We start from the raw sequence: 18,829 nt of genomic DNA on the forward strand, positions 1-18,829 counted from the left end.
GAAGAAAAGTATACTGCTATTCCTACCTACCCCTAGCACTAACAAGAAGCCCAGTGTTTGGTATATTTGGATTTTGAAAGACACACATTCCGTATCTGGAAATGCATACCTTTCAATAAAACTAACCAAAAGCAGCCCCTATTTAAATAGGACCTGAACAAAGGTAGGCCATGTCTCAATTGCAAAAGGTAGTCTCACTCATCACCTTTGAGCCTCTATGATCCACACTCAGACAAGATTTTTCAAAATGTTAGTAACACATACAGACTACAACTGACAAAAGCTACCAAGAGCAACCACTGGAATTTGGGACAAGAAATTTTCTGGATGCCATGATATAATGTAGAACATTTTTAAAAAATTAGCTGCTGTGGGGCATTGCGGGTGACTCTAAGAGTTAAGGACATAAAATAATTCTGAAACATGAAATACCCATAATGTTTTGGGTGATATCAGAGAAACACTAACAAGGAAGGCAATGTCCAGAAGAGTTCCCTATAAAATGGAAGTGGTTGTGCAGGAACACATGACCAACAGAATCCAGAGGTACTCATTATGCTCAGAAGCAGGTAGCCTCTTTTCCCCTAAGGCTGACTTTGGAACCACCTGAGAAGAAGCTGGATCCTGTGACCACATGGGTGCTATGCTGCGAACAGCTCTCAAATAACAAAGAGTTGCTTGGGTTACAGACATCAGTACCAAGGTGAATGAACAGCATCCTGTTTAGAAGACCACCACTCTGAAAGAAGGTAAAAACAAAACAGTCTAAAGGCCAATTTTCCCAAATGTTTGGATTTTTGAACTCTCTAGTTGGTGTCTGAGGTGAGGGTGGTCTCATGAAATGCTTCCCAACTTTGAACAGATGATAAAGAGAAATCACATGTGCTATACTAAACACTTGAACTTGACTTATAGTGGACCACTGCTGAGCATTTTTTTTTCTTTGTTCTTTTTTTTGAAATCGGGTTTCAGTCAGTCTCCCAGTGGCATCATCATAGTTCACAGCAACTTCAAACTCCTAGGGCAGCACCTGTGGTTCAGTGGGTGGGGCGCCAGCCCCACATACCGAGGGTGGTGGGTTCGAACCCAGCTCCAGCCAAACTGCAACAAAAAATAGCCAGGTGTTGTGGCAGGTGCCTATAGTCCCAGCTACTCCGGAGGCTGAGGCAAAAGAACCACCTAAACCTAGAAGTTGGAGGCTGCTGTGAGCTGTGACGCCACTCTTACCAAGAGTGATAAAGTTGAGACTCTGTCTCTAAAAAAAAAAAAAAATGGAAAAATTAGTTATAAATTTCTTGAGGTAATGGGAAGCTGGCCTTTTTTTTTTTTTTTGCAGTTTCTGGCTGGGGCTGGGTTTGAACCTGCCACCTCCGGCATATGGGGCGAGCGCCCCACTCCTTTGAGCCACAGGAGCCACCCAGGAAGCTGGCCTTTTAAGTCCAATGACATGGGTTCTACCACAGCCCATCCAGAGAAAATAAAATGTATGAACAAATGAAGAGAAGTGTGATATTCTGACATATAGTTTGGTCTTTATTCACCATTCCCGGCACATACCTCCTAAAATCCTCAATTTCTGAGTGGTAAGTGTCTTATTTATCACATACCCTAATGGAATGATGTATGGGGGCAAAGGACAATAACTTTCTGGATGCTGGCTAACAGAAAATAACCAGGTGATTAGTGGGTTAGAACTGTCACCCTCCCAATAAAACTAAGCGGAGGAGGGAGGGTATGAAAGGTTGAGCCAATCACAAATGGCCAAAGGTTTGATCCATCATGCCTACCTAATGTGCCTTCAGGAAAGCCCAAAGGGCGGGGTTTAGACAGCTTCCAGGTTGCTGAACAGTGGACAGTAACATGCCATCAGAGAGCATGGAACTTCCCACGTCTCTTCCCCATACTTTGTCCCATGTATCTCTTCATCTGGCTATTCATTTGTATTTGTTAAAATATTGTCAAATAAAAGTTATAGAGAGCCATTGTTTTGGACTAAGCTCCTACACTAGGCCCCAGCAAACCAGATTAAAAATCAAACTGGAGTCACTTACACTGAGGCCACCAACCTGAAAATGAGCTATCTGACCTTCCAAGAAATCAGGAGAGAGTGATGGCAGGCTAATTTCCCAAACAGGCCAATTTCTTTCTTTTTTTTTTTTTTTTGTAGAGACAGAGTCTCACTGTATCGCCCTTGGGTAGAGTGCCGTGGCGTCACACGGCTCACAGCAACCTCTAACTCTCGGGCTTACGTGATTCTCTTGCCTCAGCCTCCTGAGCAGCTGGGACTACAGGCGCCCGCCACAACACCGGGCTATTTTTTTTTTGTTGTTGTTGTTGTTGTTGTTGCAGTTTGGCCGGGGCTGGGTTTGAACCCGCCACCTTCGGCATATGGGGCCGGCGCCCTACTCACTGAGCCACAGGCGCCACCCCCAAACAGGCCAATTTCAATGCGAGTCCCTCTGTCTTTAATCTTTACGCAAGAGGCAACATGAAGTAACCTGCGGTTGCGTCTCTATTACTGTTTCCCTGTTCTTGCCTTATACCTTATCTTAGAAATGACCAGTCCACTTTTTGTTGTTTCTGCTTTCCTCAGCCATTCTTTTTCCATAAAACCTGCTTGGGTGATTGGAATATTTATTTTATGGAATGAAGTGTTAGCCAATTCTAGAATCCCAAATAAAGCCAATTAAGATACATTTGCCTTGGGCGGCGCCTGTGGCTCAAAGGGATAGGGCGCCAGTCCCATATGCTGGAGGTGGTGGGTTCAAACTCAGCCTCAGCCAAAAACCACCAAAAAAAAAAAAAAAAAAAAGATACATATGCCTTTTGACAATATCCTTTGTAATACATTGGCATAGAAAGGTGAGTGTGTCCCTGCGTTCTATGAGCCATTCTAGCAAATGATCAAACTCAAGGCAGGAGTCATGGGCAGGACCTTCATTTATGGCCAGTCAGTAAGAAGTAACAGAAGCTGGGACCTGCAACTAGGACCTGAAGTGCAAGGGTTAGTCTGTTGGACTAAGCTTTCAACTTGTGGGATCTGACTCCACAGGTACACAGTGTCTGAACTGGATCGAATTCAATTATAGGACATGCAGCTTACATCAGAGAGTTGGTCAGTATGGGAGGAAATGGTCACAGAAGTGTTCTGTATTGAGTGAAAACAGAAGGAAAAACATTGTTTTTTTCCTATATTCATGAGGACACATTCAAGAAATCTTTAGAACTTAGGTAATAAGTAATAAAGGAAAATGATGAAGGAAGAAAAAGGATCATGTTTTAACTCTGAGAAGGCAAAGGCAACTAAAGCTATTCTTTCATGGGGGCAAAGTATGCCTGTGCCATCCTCCTCGTCTTTTTACCTTTCACATCAATTGAAAAAGCTATAAGAAATCTGAGGGTCAAAAAAGATCTGACTATAGCTGTCAGAAAGATAATCAAATGTCTTACTGAGACTGTTAGACACAATCGATGGTTAAGATCTGGCCCTGAAGTGAGTAAATCCATCCCCGAAACTTGTTACTTCAAGTAAAATTACAGCCAACCTGCAGGTAAGACAAGACATTCCTGACCAAATGAAGGGTATAAAATTTTAATAAATTTATTATATGTTCTGCAGAATAGTGAGAGGTGCCCTGAAAAACAAAAGGCATTACCTTTGTATGATCAAGTCTGAGATATTCTATATTCCATGTTCTGTGTACCATGAGAGAAAATAAGCATACGGTTAGGAAGAGATCTGAAGTTTGATTGCCTGTGTCCCAGTCCTGGCTTACCCCTCACTGTGAGACCTTGTACAGATAACTAAAGACTTCTCTGAGCAGGTCCCTTTGCCTTTAAAAGTCATAATGTTAGTACCTAACCTCATAGGTACTAATAAATTAAACGAACATTTGGCATTCAGAAAAGTACCTGGCACAAATAGAAGCAGTACTTGCTAGTCCCTAGGGTTGCAGTACTCCCTCTTTAGAAGATTCTAATGTACTCCAATGAATCCTGATGAATAAAAAGCTCCTTAAGATATCATACAGTTCAAATGTATATATTTTATGTATGTACATATATAAAATACATATGTTATATATATACACATATATATAAAATTTTTTTTTTTTGTAAAGACAGAGTCTCACTTGGTCACCCTTGATAAGAGTACCATGGCATCTTAGCTCACAGCAATCTCAAACTCTTGGGCTCAAGCAATTCTCTCACCTCAGCCTCCCAAGTAGCTGGGACTACAGGCGCCTGCCACAACGCCCAGCTATTTTTAAGAGATGGGGTCTCACTCTTGCTCAGGCTGGTTTTGACCATATGAGCTCAGGCAATCCACCCACCTCAGCCTCCCAAGTGCTGGTATTATAGGCATGAGCCTCCATGCTTGGCACTTCAAAAGTATATTTAAATATAGTTAACCCAACTTCTCGTATTCTTTTTTGGCAATAGGATAATAAAATCTATTTACAACCATCCATAAAAACTATTTTTGAAAAACACTGTAGAAAATTCTGGACTGTGGGTAGGCTAGAATCTAACCCATTTTACCTGTACTAAACAGACAACATGAAAACTGGGGGAATTACTGAAAATTTTTGTTATACACCTGACTAGAAATTTTAGTGGAATTCCAAAACAATTCAGATGAAACAGACCTGTGGTAAGCGAAACTACTGTAGTCTAAGGGTAAAACAGAGTTAAAACATAAAGCTATGCATTAAAGAGTTAGCAACTATGCTTATTTAACTATTTATAAATCCCTAATTTTTCTTAAAATTATGTATCTAATATGAAATCAGTATATTTATGCTTTGATGTTAAAATGGGTATCAGTTACACACATCCATGGGAATACTGCCTTCTCAGCTTATAGCCTACAGCCTAAACACACTTGACAAAAGCTTATTTGAACCACAGGAATAGCAAACAAAAAATGATACAACTCCATTCTTAGGAACCTAAATCCTCATAATGATACATTTTAACAAATATTCATAAGACAATTAGATATGAATGTGGAACCCATTAATAATTTATTGAAACATATATTGCTTCAAGAAATAAAATATATATAATTTAGATTTAAAATGTTACGAGACAAAAATTATAGGATCAGTATTTGCTTTAAGAAGAAGAAGAATTTTACAAGCACTTTTTTATAGTATTTCTTGGTAAGCAATTATGACTTCTGTACCTATGTTCTTTGTGTTCCAATAGCTGACAGTCTCTACATGTCAGTCTATCACATGTTTCACAGAAAAGTTTCAACTGTTCTTGTTTGTGTACAGGGCAGAAAACAGGGCGCTGACCAGATGCTCCAACAGACTCTGTAGCAAAATAAAACAAATATTTTTTAACTAAACATAAAATTGTCTAATTTTCTAAATTCTTATTGATGTTGGTATCCAAAGAATAAAGAGTAAGTAGAAAATGCTATAGAGGCAAAACAGGTTAATTGCAATCATTAAAACTGCATCTATCTTACCTGAGACATCTTCTTTCTTCCTGATCAAGTGATCTTTAGTGAATTTTACTCTTTGATGTGCTTCAATACACGTCTTACATAGCCACTCTCCACACTCTACACAAAAGCCAACTGCACTTGCATTGTCTTCACAACTAGTACATACCTAAAAGAGGAAATATATACTAATCTACATTAGATTCATAAAATATACATCCACAATACAAAAAGGTAAAAACTTTCTAACTTGCTCGCAAATATATTGGCTGATTCGATGTATATAAAATAAAATTGTTTTGTTACCCATTTATCTTCAACAAAATCCTTTTCCTTACAGATCAAACAATCAGCTAAGTGAAAATCTAAGGCTCAGACCACAAAGTCTATGAAGATTTGACTTTTTAAGTAGGGAGTTTAGTCTCATTTAACCAAGTTTGAGAGTATAGAAGAAAACCATCTTGAATTTATAATTTTAAAAGATGAAACTATAGCAGAATCACCATTATCTAATTATACAAATGTTTTTCTTATAATTTACATTTTTATATCAAGATGGGAATATAAGAAAAAACTGAGATGCATACCTGTTCTGATTTTTCATCAGAACTGCTAGGAGCTTCAGATGTGTCTTTCACAAAGTAATTATCCACAAGGTCTATCTGTCTGCATTCTTGTCGGCATACTGGGCACCGTATTACACCAACTACAACACAAAATGACAACATTAAAAAATATTCTTATGGAATAAAATAAGGAAATTGTGCATAATGCCGATATGAAAACATTCATTAGTCACAGACAAGACCAAAAGAAGTGAGTATACAGAGCTGAATAAAATAAACCAGTGAGTTTTTTCATTGGAGAAAATAGCATATCCTATTCAGGAAAAGAAAACAAGCACCCCTACCCCAAAAAAGTGCTTCCTTGTTACAATGTGGCTGAATAATGGCCCTAAAGAAATCCAGGTCCTTTAGAGATGATGAGTGATACTTTACATAGCAAAAGGGATTTTATGGATATGATTAAATTAAGGCTTTTATGATGGGGGTGCTTCTAGTCAGATGTCCTCAAACTTTTTAAACAGGGGCCAATTCACTGTCCCTCAGACCGTTGGAGGGCTGGACTATAGTTTAAAACAAAAAACTATTAACAAATTCCTATGCACACTGCACATATCTTATTTTGAAGTAAAAAAACAAAACGGGAACAAATACGATCACACCGCCGCATGTGGCCCACGGGCCACAGTTTGAGGACCCCTATATCTAGATTATCCAACAGGCCCTAAATACAATCAAGTGGCTTGATCAGAGGGAGACATAGAAAGGTAAGAAGTGTGTAAAACAATGAATAATGGAAGCAGAGAATGGGGCAACATACTCTGAAGATGAAGGAAGGAGCTATAAGCCATGAAACACAGGCAGTGACTAAAGGATGAAAGAGATAAGGAAATATATTCTCTCCCAATGCCTGCAGAAGGAATTATTCCTGTCAAGACTTCTTTTTTTTTTTTTTTTTTTTTTTTGGTTTTTGGCCAGGGCTGCGTTTGAACTCACAACCTCTGGCATATGGGACCGCCCTACTCCTTGAGCCACAGGTGCCGCCTGTCAAGACTTCTGACTTTTAGCCCAGTAAAACTGATTTCAAACTTCTAGCTTCAAGAAAGAATAAGAAGAAAGTAAGATGCATGTATGTTGTTTTAAGCCACCAAGTTTGTGGCAATTTTGTTACAGCAGCAAGAGAAAACTAATACAGAATCTATTATCTTATAAATTTTTACTTGGTTCAGAGATACGTGAATATATGCTAATGTGGTAAGAAAGACTTATCTATGCCTTCACTTGCTAGTGTTCTAGCATCTATCAGAATGATTAACCTGTTAAGGTAACATATAGAAACTAAAGTCAAGAATTAAAAAATAGGGCGGCACCTGTGGCTCAGTAAGCAGGGCGACGGCCCCATATCCCGAGGGTGATGGGTTCAAACCCACCCCGGCCAAACTGCAACCAAAAAAAAGCCGGGCATTGTGGTGGGCACCTGTAGTCCCAGCTACTTGGGAGGCTAAGGCAAGAGAATCGCTTAAGCCCAGGAGTTGGAGTGAGCTGTGTGAGGCCACAGCACTCTACCGAGGGCCATAAAGTAAGACTCTGTCTCTACAAAAAAAAAAAAAAAAAAGAATTAAAAAATAACACCAGAATCAACAAAACAGGCTACTATGTGTCAGTCATGGAATTGAGGATATAGCATAAATGATACAATCCTTGCCTTTAGGAAGGGTTCTAAACTTGTACATAATTTTTACAGATTATAATGCGCACAATTACAGGAAACACCACACAAAGACCAGGATATAAACAAAGCCCCCCACACACACACACACACTTAGAGTGGCACCAGTGGCCAGTGGCTCAAGGAGTAGGGTGCCGTCCCCTATATATACCAGGCAGATTCAAGCCCAGGCCTAGCCAAAAACTGCAAAAAAAAAAAAAAAAAAAATTACTAGGCAGTGCCTATGGCTCATTTGAATAGGGTGCTGGCCCCATATACCGAGGATGGAGGGTTCAAACCCGGCCCTGGCCAAATTGCAACAAAAAAACAGCCGGGCATTGTGGCGGGCGCCTGTGGTCCTAGCTACTCAGGAGCCTGAGGCAAGAGAATCGCCTAAGCCCAGGAGCTGGAGGCTGCTGTGAGCTGTGTGATGCCACGGCACTCTACCCAGGGCAACAAAGTGAGACCGTCTCTAAAAAAATAACAAAGAGGGCGGCGCCTGTGGCTCAGTGAGTAGGGCACAGGCCCCATATACCGAGGGTGGCGGGTTCAAACCCAGCCCCGGCCAAACCGCAACAAAAAAATAGCCGAGCATTGTGGCGGGCACCTGTAGTCCCAGCTGCTTGGGAGGCTGAGGCAAGAGAATCACGTAAGCCCAAGAGCTGGAGGTTGCTGTGAGCTGTGTGATACCACGGCACCCTACCGAGGGCAGTAAAGTGGGACTCTGTCTCTACAAAAAAAAAAAATAATAATAACAAAGAAAACAAAGCCCCCAAGAGCTGTGTACTACACAAGCTGTAGTGCCATACACAGTCGTTCTGATGAAAAATGAAAACATGAATAAAACATCTCATTGTAAAAGCAGGAATATCGCATTCTCCCAAGAGGCATATAAACACTGTTAAAACAAACTCAAATATATAACATATTTTTTAAGAGATGGAGTCTTGCTCTGTTGCCCTGGCTGAAGTGCAGTAGCATGACCATAGCTCACTATACCCTCAAACTCTTGAACTTTTTTTTTTTTTTTTTTTTTGAGACAGAGTCTTTCTCACTTTGTCACTCCGGTAGAGTACCCTGACATCATAGCTCACAGCAACCTCAGACTCCTGGGCTCAAGTGATTCTCTTGCCTCAGCCTCAAGTAGCTGGGACTACAGGCACCCACCACAATGCCCAGCTATTTTTTAGAGGCAGGGTCTCGCTCTTTCTCAGGCTGGTCTCGAACCCATGAGCTCAGGCAATCCACCTGCCTCCGCCTCACGGGGTGCTAGGATTACAGGCATGAGCCACCTCACCCAGCCAAACTCTTGAACTTAAGCAATTCTGCCTCAGCCTCCAGAGTAACTAAAACTATAGGCAAACACTACCACCATTGGCTAATTTCTTATTATTTTGTTGAGAAAGGGTCTCACTATGTTGCCTCACTATGTTGTCTTGAATTCTTGGCTTCAAGCAATCCTCCCACCTCACTCTCCCTAAAGTGTTAGGATTATAGGTATAAGCCACCATATCCAGACTTCAAATATGTAATTATGTATTTCAAAACAAAGTATTATTTTGTGTAGTATATTTCATGAATTTTACTAGAAGAACTGCATGAAAATGAATACAAAGATCTTGCTCAGAGGAAATACACAAAAACCAGTTTTTCAAACAAAAGGAAGAAACAGTACAATAAAAAGGGATAAAGAACATAAATGCAGGCACAGCTATACAGGAGGTAAAGGCTAAACAATCATCTGGGCAAGGAGTTCACAGCCCAGCCTGGGCAACACGGCAAGGCTCTATCCATCTCTTTAAAAAAAAAGACGACGACAACAAGGAGGAGGAAGAGGAAGAATTCTTTTATTACAACCACATAGAGAATGGGGGTGAGTGAAGGCAAAAAACAAACGTTTTCACATCTGAAGAGTCATGAATTTAAACGTTTACAAGAAACGAAGGTATTACATAAAAAAGAAGTAATTATAAGGACAAAGATATGAGGGCAACTAACTTTTTAGAGTGAGTTGTGTAAATTTTCACTAAAGAGATGACACTTTACTAGGGTCTTGAAGAATAAACATGCATTTAGTAGTATACAAGAAAGCATTTCTTTTGCAGACCTGGCTTGCTCAAACTTTGCACATTCCTAAGAAAGTCTGGTTTTCAGAACAGGCCCTTGACAGATTTCTGGGAGATGACCCATGGAATATTCTGCCTGATAAAAGTAGTTTTGTATGCCTAAGGCTGTGGGCCACACTATATTTAGTCTGGCTGATACCAGCCCTGTGAGGGATGCATGCAAATGAGACTGATCTCCCAATAAAAACCCTCGTCACCAAGGCTTAGGTGGGATTCCTTGCTTGCCAGTACTCCTGGGTATTGGCTTCACATTGTTGCTGAGATAATTAAGCACATCCCTGTTCAACTACATTGGAAAGAGACAGCTGGAAACTTGCACCTGCTTTCTCTTGAACTGCTTTTACAAAAATCACCGGAATTTTGGATGAATACATCTTTACATAATTCTTTGACTAGATGTAAATTCCGGTTTGTAAACTTGATAATTACATCACAGTTTTGTTATCAATAGTTGAAAAGCATCCAAAGGTGTTTTAGGTTCTACTCCTGGTTGAGTCCTTATACTATTAGCCAACCGTCGCCTCCTGACCCTTTACTGTCTGTAAGGTCCTTATCATTCCTCACCGTGCCTTCTCTGAGGTGTGGGCTGCTCTGTTTTTACAACTAGGTGTGGCCTTCTTCTCTTGAGCTCTGTATTTTGCATTTCTTCTCCATCATCATCTTCTTCTTCCTCCTCTTCACCCTCTTCCTCAGAATTAATTTCACACTCACCTCTATAAGTTCTTGTTTGCTATCTGAACTAGTGAAAATCTCACCATTTCCTTCAAAATCTGACACTTAGTTCTTCCTCTATCTCAACTACTGACTAATTACATTGCCTCTTCGCCATATTTGTGTCTGTATCATAAGGAAAAAAATCACTGCTTGACATAAATGGATTTACAAAATTATCAGATTTTATATTTTCAGTCACACATATGCTGATCTTCACCAAACACAAAAACCTGCTTACTAATTTCACCATGAAAAAACATTTAGAAAAAAAGACAAAACCATCTCTTCCTGGAAAAGAGACCACAACTTGTTGCTGATAAGAAAAATGTCAAGAACTGCTGATCCAAGAGTGCTGGCACGTGAAGTGTCAGACAGATGGATGAGGGTCGAATAACAAAAGTCATAAACGGTGAAACTGGAACTCCCCGCACAAACAAACATACAACAACAAAACCATGGCAGGGTCAGTTGGTGAAACTGACAGGTGGTCTTCCATTCAAGATGAATGCCTAAACAGAAGTGAAAAGACCACCTGACCCCTCAACTCAAGCACAGAAATGGCTAAAACGTAACAAGTTAAAGTATACTTTTAAAAATGCAACTGTGGCTCAGTGAGTAGGGCGCCGGCCCCATATGCCAAGGGTGGCAGGTTCCAACCCAGCCCCGGCCAAACTGCAACAAAAAATAGCCAGGCGTTGTGGCGGGCGCCTGTAGTCCCAGCTGCTTGGGAGGCTGAGGCAAGAGAATCGCGTAAGCCCAAGAGTTAGAGGTTGCTGTGAGCTGTGTGACGCCACGGCACTCTACCGAGGGCAATAAAGTGAAACTCTGTCTCTACAAAAAAAAAATGCAAAACTAAGCCTGGAAGCAAGAAGAAATTTTGAAGTGCCAGCAACAAATAGGGAGCTCAAAGACCAAGTGGTGAGGCACTGACATATAAGTAGGCCACATGGCTCTCCCATATGGTTCCCTCAGTCCACCGTCTTCTTACACCCACACCGCAGAATCTGCATGGAGCTGCGGCAACCCACCTCTTGTCCGCGCCTTGCCAGAGAATACCCAGGAGTCTGGACTCCGTGGGGAACAGGCTTCCAGACCTCGGGCCAGAAAGAGAAAGAGTGCCAGAAGCTGATACATGCAGGAGAGCAGTCAACAGCAATGGAGCCATAGCACTGAGGATCTCACAAATCTCTGGAACAGCTCCACCCTGGGGCTGACCCAACCTCCGAACTTCCCAGTAACATATCTCAATAAATTTTCTTACGCTTAAAAAATAAAAATAAAAAATAAGTAGGCCACACAGATGATCACCATTAGTGTTGGGAACAGGAAAACAAAGTTTAAGAAGTTAAAACTGGGCTCAGTGCCTGTGGCTAAAGTGGCCAGGGCGCCAGCTATATACACCTGAGCTGGCGTGTTCAAATCCAGCCTGGGCCCACCAAACAACAATGACGGCTGAACCAAAAAATAGCTGGGCGTTGTGGCCAGCACCTGTGGTCCCAGCTCCTTGGGAGGCGAAGGCAGGAAACTAGCTCATGCTCAGGAGTTGGAGGTTGCTGTGAGCTGTGATTCCACAGCACTCTACCCAAGGCAACAGTTTGAGGCTCTGTCTCAAAAAAAAAAAAAAGTTAAAACTGGCTCATCGCCTGTGCCTCAAGCAGCTAAGGCATCAGCCACATACACCAGAGCTGGGGGGTTCGAACCCAGCCTAGGCCCGCCAAACAATGACGGCTGCAACCAAGAAACAGCCAGACACTGTGGCAGGCGCCTGTAGTCCCAGCTACTTGGGAGGCGGAGGAAGGAGAATCACTTGAGCCCAGGAGTTGGAGGTTGCTGTGAGCTGTAATGCCATAGCACTCTACCCAGGGCGACAGCTTGAGGCTCTGTCTCAAAAAAAAAAAAAAAATCTTCCTTCATTAAGTTATGAAATAGGCTTTTTGTGCCCTATACCCTAATATCCTTTGCTAGTCAAACCCCCCAAAAGCTGTGTGCATAGATATAGAACCAAAATTTGTATCATCTGAATAGTGTACAGAAATGCCAAGTCAAGAAACTAGTAAGGTTATACAGAACCTTACGAACAAAAACCATCTCACAAGAACCCCTACCAGGGCGGTACCTGTGGCTCAGTAGGTAGGGCGCCAGCTCCATATACTGAGGATGGTGGGTTCGAACCCAACCCCAGCCAAACTTCAGCAAAAAATAGCTGGGAGTTGTGGTGCGTGCCTGTGGTCCTAGCTACTTGGGGGCTGAGGCAAGAGAATCACCTAAGCCCAGGAGTTGGAGGTTGCTGTGAGCTGTGATGTCACAGCACTCTACCAAGGGTGACAAAGTGAGACTGTGTCTCTTAAAAAAAAAAAAAAAAAAAAAAGAACCCCTCCTAAACCAGGGCACGAGAGAGACTCCCATTGAAGATAGATTCACAATAAAAATTCAAGGCGCATGAAGAAATCCAATTTTCTTAGCCTATGTCAACAAACATACTAAGCAAAGAAGTAACAACCTAGAAACCACATGGTTGGGTTTTTTTGTTTGTTTGTTTCTTTTGAAACAAGAGTTTCACTTTGTTGCTCTTGGCAGAGTGCTTCATAGCTCACAGCAACCTGAAACTCTTGGGCTTAAGTGATTCTCTTGTCTCAGCTTCCTGAGTAGCTGGGACTAGAGGTACCCGCCACAACACCCGAATATTTGTAGAGACGGAGTTCTCGGTCTTGCTCAGGCTGGTCTCGAACCTGTGAGCTCAATCCACCCGCCTCAGCCTCCCAGAGTGCTAGGATTACAGGCCTGAGCCACTGCACACAGCCAGAAACCACAGATTTTAAATAAATAAAGCAGTCAAATAATGTGTAAATTGTTCATAATGATAAATAGACAAACACAATCTATGGAAATAGGAAAATCTAAAAAAGAATCCAAGAAATAAAATATATGTATTGAATAAACACAAGCAGGTTAAAGACTATACAAGAGATAAGTGAAGAAATTTTTCAACACAGAACATAGATATCTGTGTGAACTGTACTTGATAAGAAAAAAATGTAAACTACAGAAAAGCAGCTCAGAAAGCTAAAAGACTAAATGAGAAGCTTGACCATGTGTCCAACAAAAATTTAAAAGTTCATGGAAGATAAGGTACACAGATGCTTTTTAAAGAGACAATTGCTGAGAATTTCAGAACTAAAGAAATAAGCCCTAAGACTGCAAGCCAAGTCCTGAGAAGGATTAATGGAAATTAACAGGTAACTAGATATAGTATAAGAAAATTACAGAACAAAGGTAGAGAAAAAATTCTTAATTATCAGCAAGAAAACAAAAATTACAGTAATGGAAGATAATCAGACAGAAGACCTCACCAGTAATATCTTCAAAACTTTGAGGGAAAATAAGTCAATTTAGAACTAGACATCGTAAAAAAAACATTTTTTTCTTTTTGAACCCACCACCTCTGCTATATGGGGCCAGTGCCCTACTCCTTGAACACAGGCACCGCCCCATAAAAAATTTTTTATTCAAGACTAAGAACAAAATAATAGGCCAGGCCTATAATCCTAACACGCTGGGAGGCTGAGGTGGGTGGATTATCTGAGCTCATGAGTTCGAGACCAGCCTGAGCAGGAGTGAGACCTCATCTCTTCTAAAAACAAAAAACTGAGGCAAGAGGATCACGTGAGCCCAAGAGTTTGAGGTTGCTGTGAGCTATAATGCCATAGCATCCTACCAAGGGTGACAAAGGGAGACTATCTTAAACAAAACAAAAAAGGAGGGCAGCGCCTGTGGCTCAGTGGGCCCCATATACTGAGGGTGGTATATTCGGACCCAGACCCGGACAAACTGCAACAACAAAAAAAATAGCTGGGCGTTGTGGCGGGCGCCTGTAGTCCTGGCTACTCGGGAGGCTGAGGCAAGAGAATCGCCTAAGCCCAAGGGTTTGGCGGTTGCTATGAGCTGTGATGCCACAGCACTCTACTGAGGGTTAATAAGTGAGACTCTGTCTCTAAAAAAAAAAAATCTGCTTTAAAACCCAATAAAGCTTAAGTCAAACCACATAAAATTGCCAATATTATGGCGGCGCCTGTGGCTCAGTGAGTAGGGCGCCGGCCCCATATGCCGAGGGTGGCGGGTTCAAACCCAGCCCTGGCCAAACTACAAAAAAAAATAGCCGGGTGCTATGGCGGGCGCCTATAGTCCCAGCTACTCGGGAGGCTGAGGCAAGAGAATCGCTTAAGCCCAGGAGCTGGAGGTTGCTGTGAGCTGTGTGATGCCACGGCACTCTACCGAGGGCCATAAAGTGAGACTCTGTCTCTAAAAAAAAAAAAAAAAAAAAATTGCCAATATTAAACTGTGTTTGACTTGCAAAAATGGGAATTTTATACAATTCAACGTATTTCAGAAAATGGAAAAATATTTAGATGTAAGATACAAAAGCAACTAGCACAGTAACAATGAACAGTTCTTACATCTAAATATCTCCTAATATTAGCCCTAAAAGCAAATATACAATATATAAAATATTAGTTTGAGAAAATTAAAAATGATGGAGTTAAAATACCAAACTACAATAACCTGTTCTATTACAATTAGAAAACAACACTAATTATAGTATAATAGGAAAATTGATACTAAAACATCAATTAAAAGTATGTTAAAGGGGGCAGCACCTATGGCTCAGTCGGTAAGGCGCCGGCCCCATATACCAAGGGTGGCGGGTTCTAAACCCGGCCCCGGCCGAACTGTAACAAAAAAATAGCCGGGCGTTGTGGCGGGCGCCTGTAGTCCCAGCTGCTTGGGAGGCTGAGGCAAGAGAATTGCTTAAGCCCAGGAGTTGGAGATTGCCGTGAGCTATGTGATGCCACCGGCACTCTACCCAGGGCCATAAAGTGAAACTCTGTCTCTACCAAAAAAAAAAAAAGTATGTTAAGGGGCCAGGCATGGTGGCTCACACCTGTAATCCCAGCACTCGGAGGCCAAGATGGGTCAACTATTTGAGTTCAGGAGTTCTGAGACCAGCCCAAGAAAGAGCAAGGCCTCTGTCTCTTAAAAAAAAAAGAAAAGAAAAGAAAAAGAAAAAACTAGCCATACATTGAGGCAGGTACCTATAGTCCCAGCTACATGGGAGGCTGAGGCAAGAGGATTACCTGAGTTCAAAGAGATTGAGATTGCTGTGATCTATGACACCCTAGCACTCTACTGTAGAAACAAAGTGAGACTCTGTCTTTAAAAAATATGTATGCATATTTCTCATAATTTCCACATATATAATAATTTTTTTTTCTTTTAGAGACAGAGTCTCACTTTGTTGCCCTCGGTAGAGTGCCGTGACATCACAGCTCTCAGCAACCTCCAGCTCTTGGGCTTAGGCAATTCTCTTGCCTCAGCCTCCGGAGTAGCTGAGACTACAGGTGCCCGCCACAATACCCGGCTATTTTTTTCGTTGCAGTTTGGCCAGGGCCCGGCTAAACCCACAACCCTCGGTATATGGGACCGGCGCCCTACCCACTGAGCCACAGGCACCACCCAACAGTATTTTTTTCTATTTTATAGATAGATAGATAGATAGATAGACAGATAGACAGATAGATAGATAGATAGATAGATAGATAGATAGATAGGGCCAGCAGAGGTGGTTCACACCTAAAATCCTAGCACTCTGGGAGGATGAGGCAGGTGAACTATCTGAACTCAGGAATTCAAGACCAGTAGGAGCCAAAGCAAGAACCCCCTCATCTCTCGGGCAGCACCTGTGGCTCAGTGAGTAGGGCGCTGGCCCCACATTCCAAGGGTGGTGGGTTCAAACCTAGCCCCCGCCAAACTGCAACAAAAAATAGCCTGGCGTTGTGGCAGGTGCCTGTAGTCCCAGCTACTCAGGAGGCTGAGGCAATTGCCTAAGCCCAAGAGCTGGAGGTTGCTGTGGGCTGTGACGGTACAGGTACAGCAATTTACCAAGGGCGATAAAATGAGAGTCTGTTTCTTAAAAAAAAAAAAAAAAAAAAAGTGCCTCTTTTTTTTTTTTTTTTTAAACTTGGGACAGTTATTTACTGTTTACATAGTAATACACTTGGGGCAAAAGAGGCATTATTACACCATAACCTGTAAACTGTCTAACAGTTACTTTAGGCAAGTTAATCTGCAAAGGCTTCTTTTCTTGACCTTCAAATGGGAAGAGCCTTCTCCACCACATGGATTAACTGCAATGTCTGTTGGAACACATCTGCTCACATACAAAACAGTGAGCTTGCTTTAAAATCAATACAGAAAATTTTAACAGACTCAAACTGGTTTATCAGTACCTTTAAAGATGAGTTTCAATTTAATTTTTCATAATTTATCCTTCCTTACATGAAAAATAATTTTTAGGGCAGCACCGTGGCTCAAGGAGTAAGGCACCAGCCCCATATACCAGAGTAGCAGGTTCAAACCCAGTCCCGGTAAAAAAGAAAAAGAAAAAAAAGAATTATTAGAAAAAGCAAAGGACACATTCAAAATCACATAGAAATCACATTTTCTTTTAACTGAGTACTTTATTCACACTCTTATTTCTCCTGGCTGCTACTCTGGTAACAACTGGGTCCCCACTTCTCAAGAATACTGGCATCTGACCATACTGAAAGCCAGTGCGAACATAGTCCCCAAACCAGGGCTTCTGGAATAGCAAGAACAATAAGATCCAGCCTTTCTCTTCACTAAAAAGGGATCACGAATGGGAGGGTCCAAACCTCCATCTTCTGAAATTAGGAAACCTAAAAAATGGAAACCAAAATGTATCAGGAATGAAGTATAGCAACCCCTTATATGCTCAAGGTCAAGATGGTTTTTGAGTAGTTAAGTACCTCACCATCTAGCCTCTTCTAGCAGTAATTGGCCCCACCCAACATTTTAAAGGAAGATGTTTTGTTTCTCTTTCATTACCCAAAGGGTATAAAATCTACTAAAAGGTATAAATATAATGAATCAGAATAAATCAACTCACTCATAAGAAACATTCTTGGATAGTGATTTTTGGATGCTGGCAATATTCGGCCCACTATTAAAAAGTGGTAAAATTCAGAGCAATCTGAGAAGTGAATTCAAAAGTGGAGGCTACATTTGCTGAATGGTTTATATATGAAACCCATACATACAATCCCCATTTTTTTCAGTGTATATGTCAACAAGCCAAGACCTCTGAGCATCAAAATAACTTATCTTGTACATTACAGTGCACAAAATGGAGGAAAAGATACTTTCTTGGAAGGTGACTAAAAGGCATTTTGTAAAATGTCCATATCACTCTAAAACAGAAGGACTGGGCTCCAGTGCCTTCTGGCCTTCATTACTTGACCCCTCCTCTTCTTTGGTTGCAGAGGCCTCAGTGGCAGCCATTTCTTCTACATGTTCTGCTGGCTTTTTCTCTCCTTCCTCCTCCTCATCCTCTTGGGGATAGAGGTCTGGGTACTTCTGCATATATTCCTGCATGGCCCGGAACTGGTCTATACAGTCTGATCCCTTGACATCCTCTGTGCTATAGTGGAAACGTGAAAAGGCTGACTTGAACTGTTCCCCACACGGGTCACTGGCCATTCCCCCAAGGCACGGGCAGTTCCAGTTAATGTCTCCATTTGGTAGTATCAATCCATGCTCCTCATATGGATCGTTGGTGTCATGGCCACCAGCTCTGCACTGCTTGGGGTTTCATGGTCTTCTTTGATCACAAATATGATTTGATCCTTCCCTTCCTGCCGGCAGTAAGACATAGCTGGCCCTGACGCTTAGACCTTCCAGAAGCACGAAGGGGACAGCAGCTTCACGCTGGGACCTCCCTCTGCCCCCGGCAGAGTAAGTACCTCAGAGGCCCCGGCGGACCCGCCCCCTTCAGGCCTGCCCCTGCCCGCCATGAGCCTGCCTCCAAGTGTCTCTCTTTTTTTTTTTTGTAGAGACAGAGTTTCACTTTATGGCCCTCGGTAGAGTGCCATGGCTTCACAAAGCTCGCAGCAACCTCCAACTCCTGGGCTTAAGCGATTCTCTTGCCTCAGCCTCCCGAGTAGCTGGGACTACAGGCACCCGTCACAACACCCGGCTATTTTTTTGTTGCAGTTCGGTTGAGGCCGGGTTTGAACCTGCCACCCTCGGTATATGGGGCTGGAGCCTTACCGACTGAGCCACAGGTGCCGCCCCAAGTGTCTTTTTTAAGACAGAGTCTCACTATGTCACCCTCAGTAGACTGCCATGGCCATCACACTCACAGCAACCTCAAACTCTGGGATTTAAGCAATTCTCTTGCCTCAGCCTC

General features: G+C 42.0%; 2 protein-coding genes and 1 pseudogene across 2 annotated transcripts in view; all 3 read right to left on the reverse strand.

Annotated features, from left to right (window-relative positions):
• The window catches only part of TRIM33 (tripartite motif containing 33), a 132,699-nt gene that overhangs the window by 67,490 nt on the left and 46,380 nt on the right, over window positions 1-18,829 (reverse strand). Inside the window, 3 exon segments of the mRNA XM_053590508.1 lie at window positions 5,189-5,321; window positions 5,480-5,624; window positions 6,043-6,161. Coding sequence (XP_053446483.1) covers window positions 5,189-5,321; window positions 5,480-5,624; window positions 6,043-6,161 — 397 coding nt within the window.
• BCAS2 (BCAS2 pre-mRNA processing factor) overlaps window positions 1-18,829 on the reverse strand; it is a 156,199-nt gene that overhangs the window by 14,897 nt on the left and 122,473 nt on the right. The gene's annotated exons all lie outside the window — the stretch shown is intronic.
• Window positions 17,827-18,354, reverse strand: LOC128586424 (mitochondrial intermembrane space import and assembly protein 40-like; annotated as a pseudogene).

Source organism: Nycticebus coucang, chromosome 5, assembly GCF_027406575.1.
Source record: "Nycticebus coucang isolate mNycCou1 chromosome 5, mNycCou1.pri, whole genome shotgun sequence".
NCBI classification, from domain to species: domain Eukaryota; kingdom Metazoa; phylum Chordata; class Mammalia; order Primates; family Lorisidae; genus Nycticebus; species Nycticebus coucang.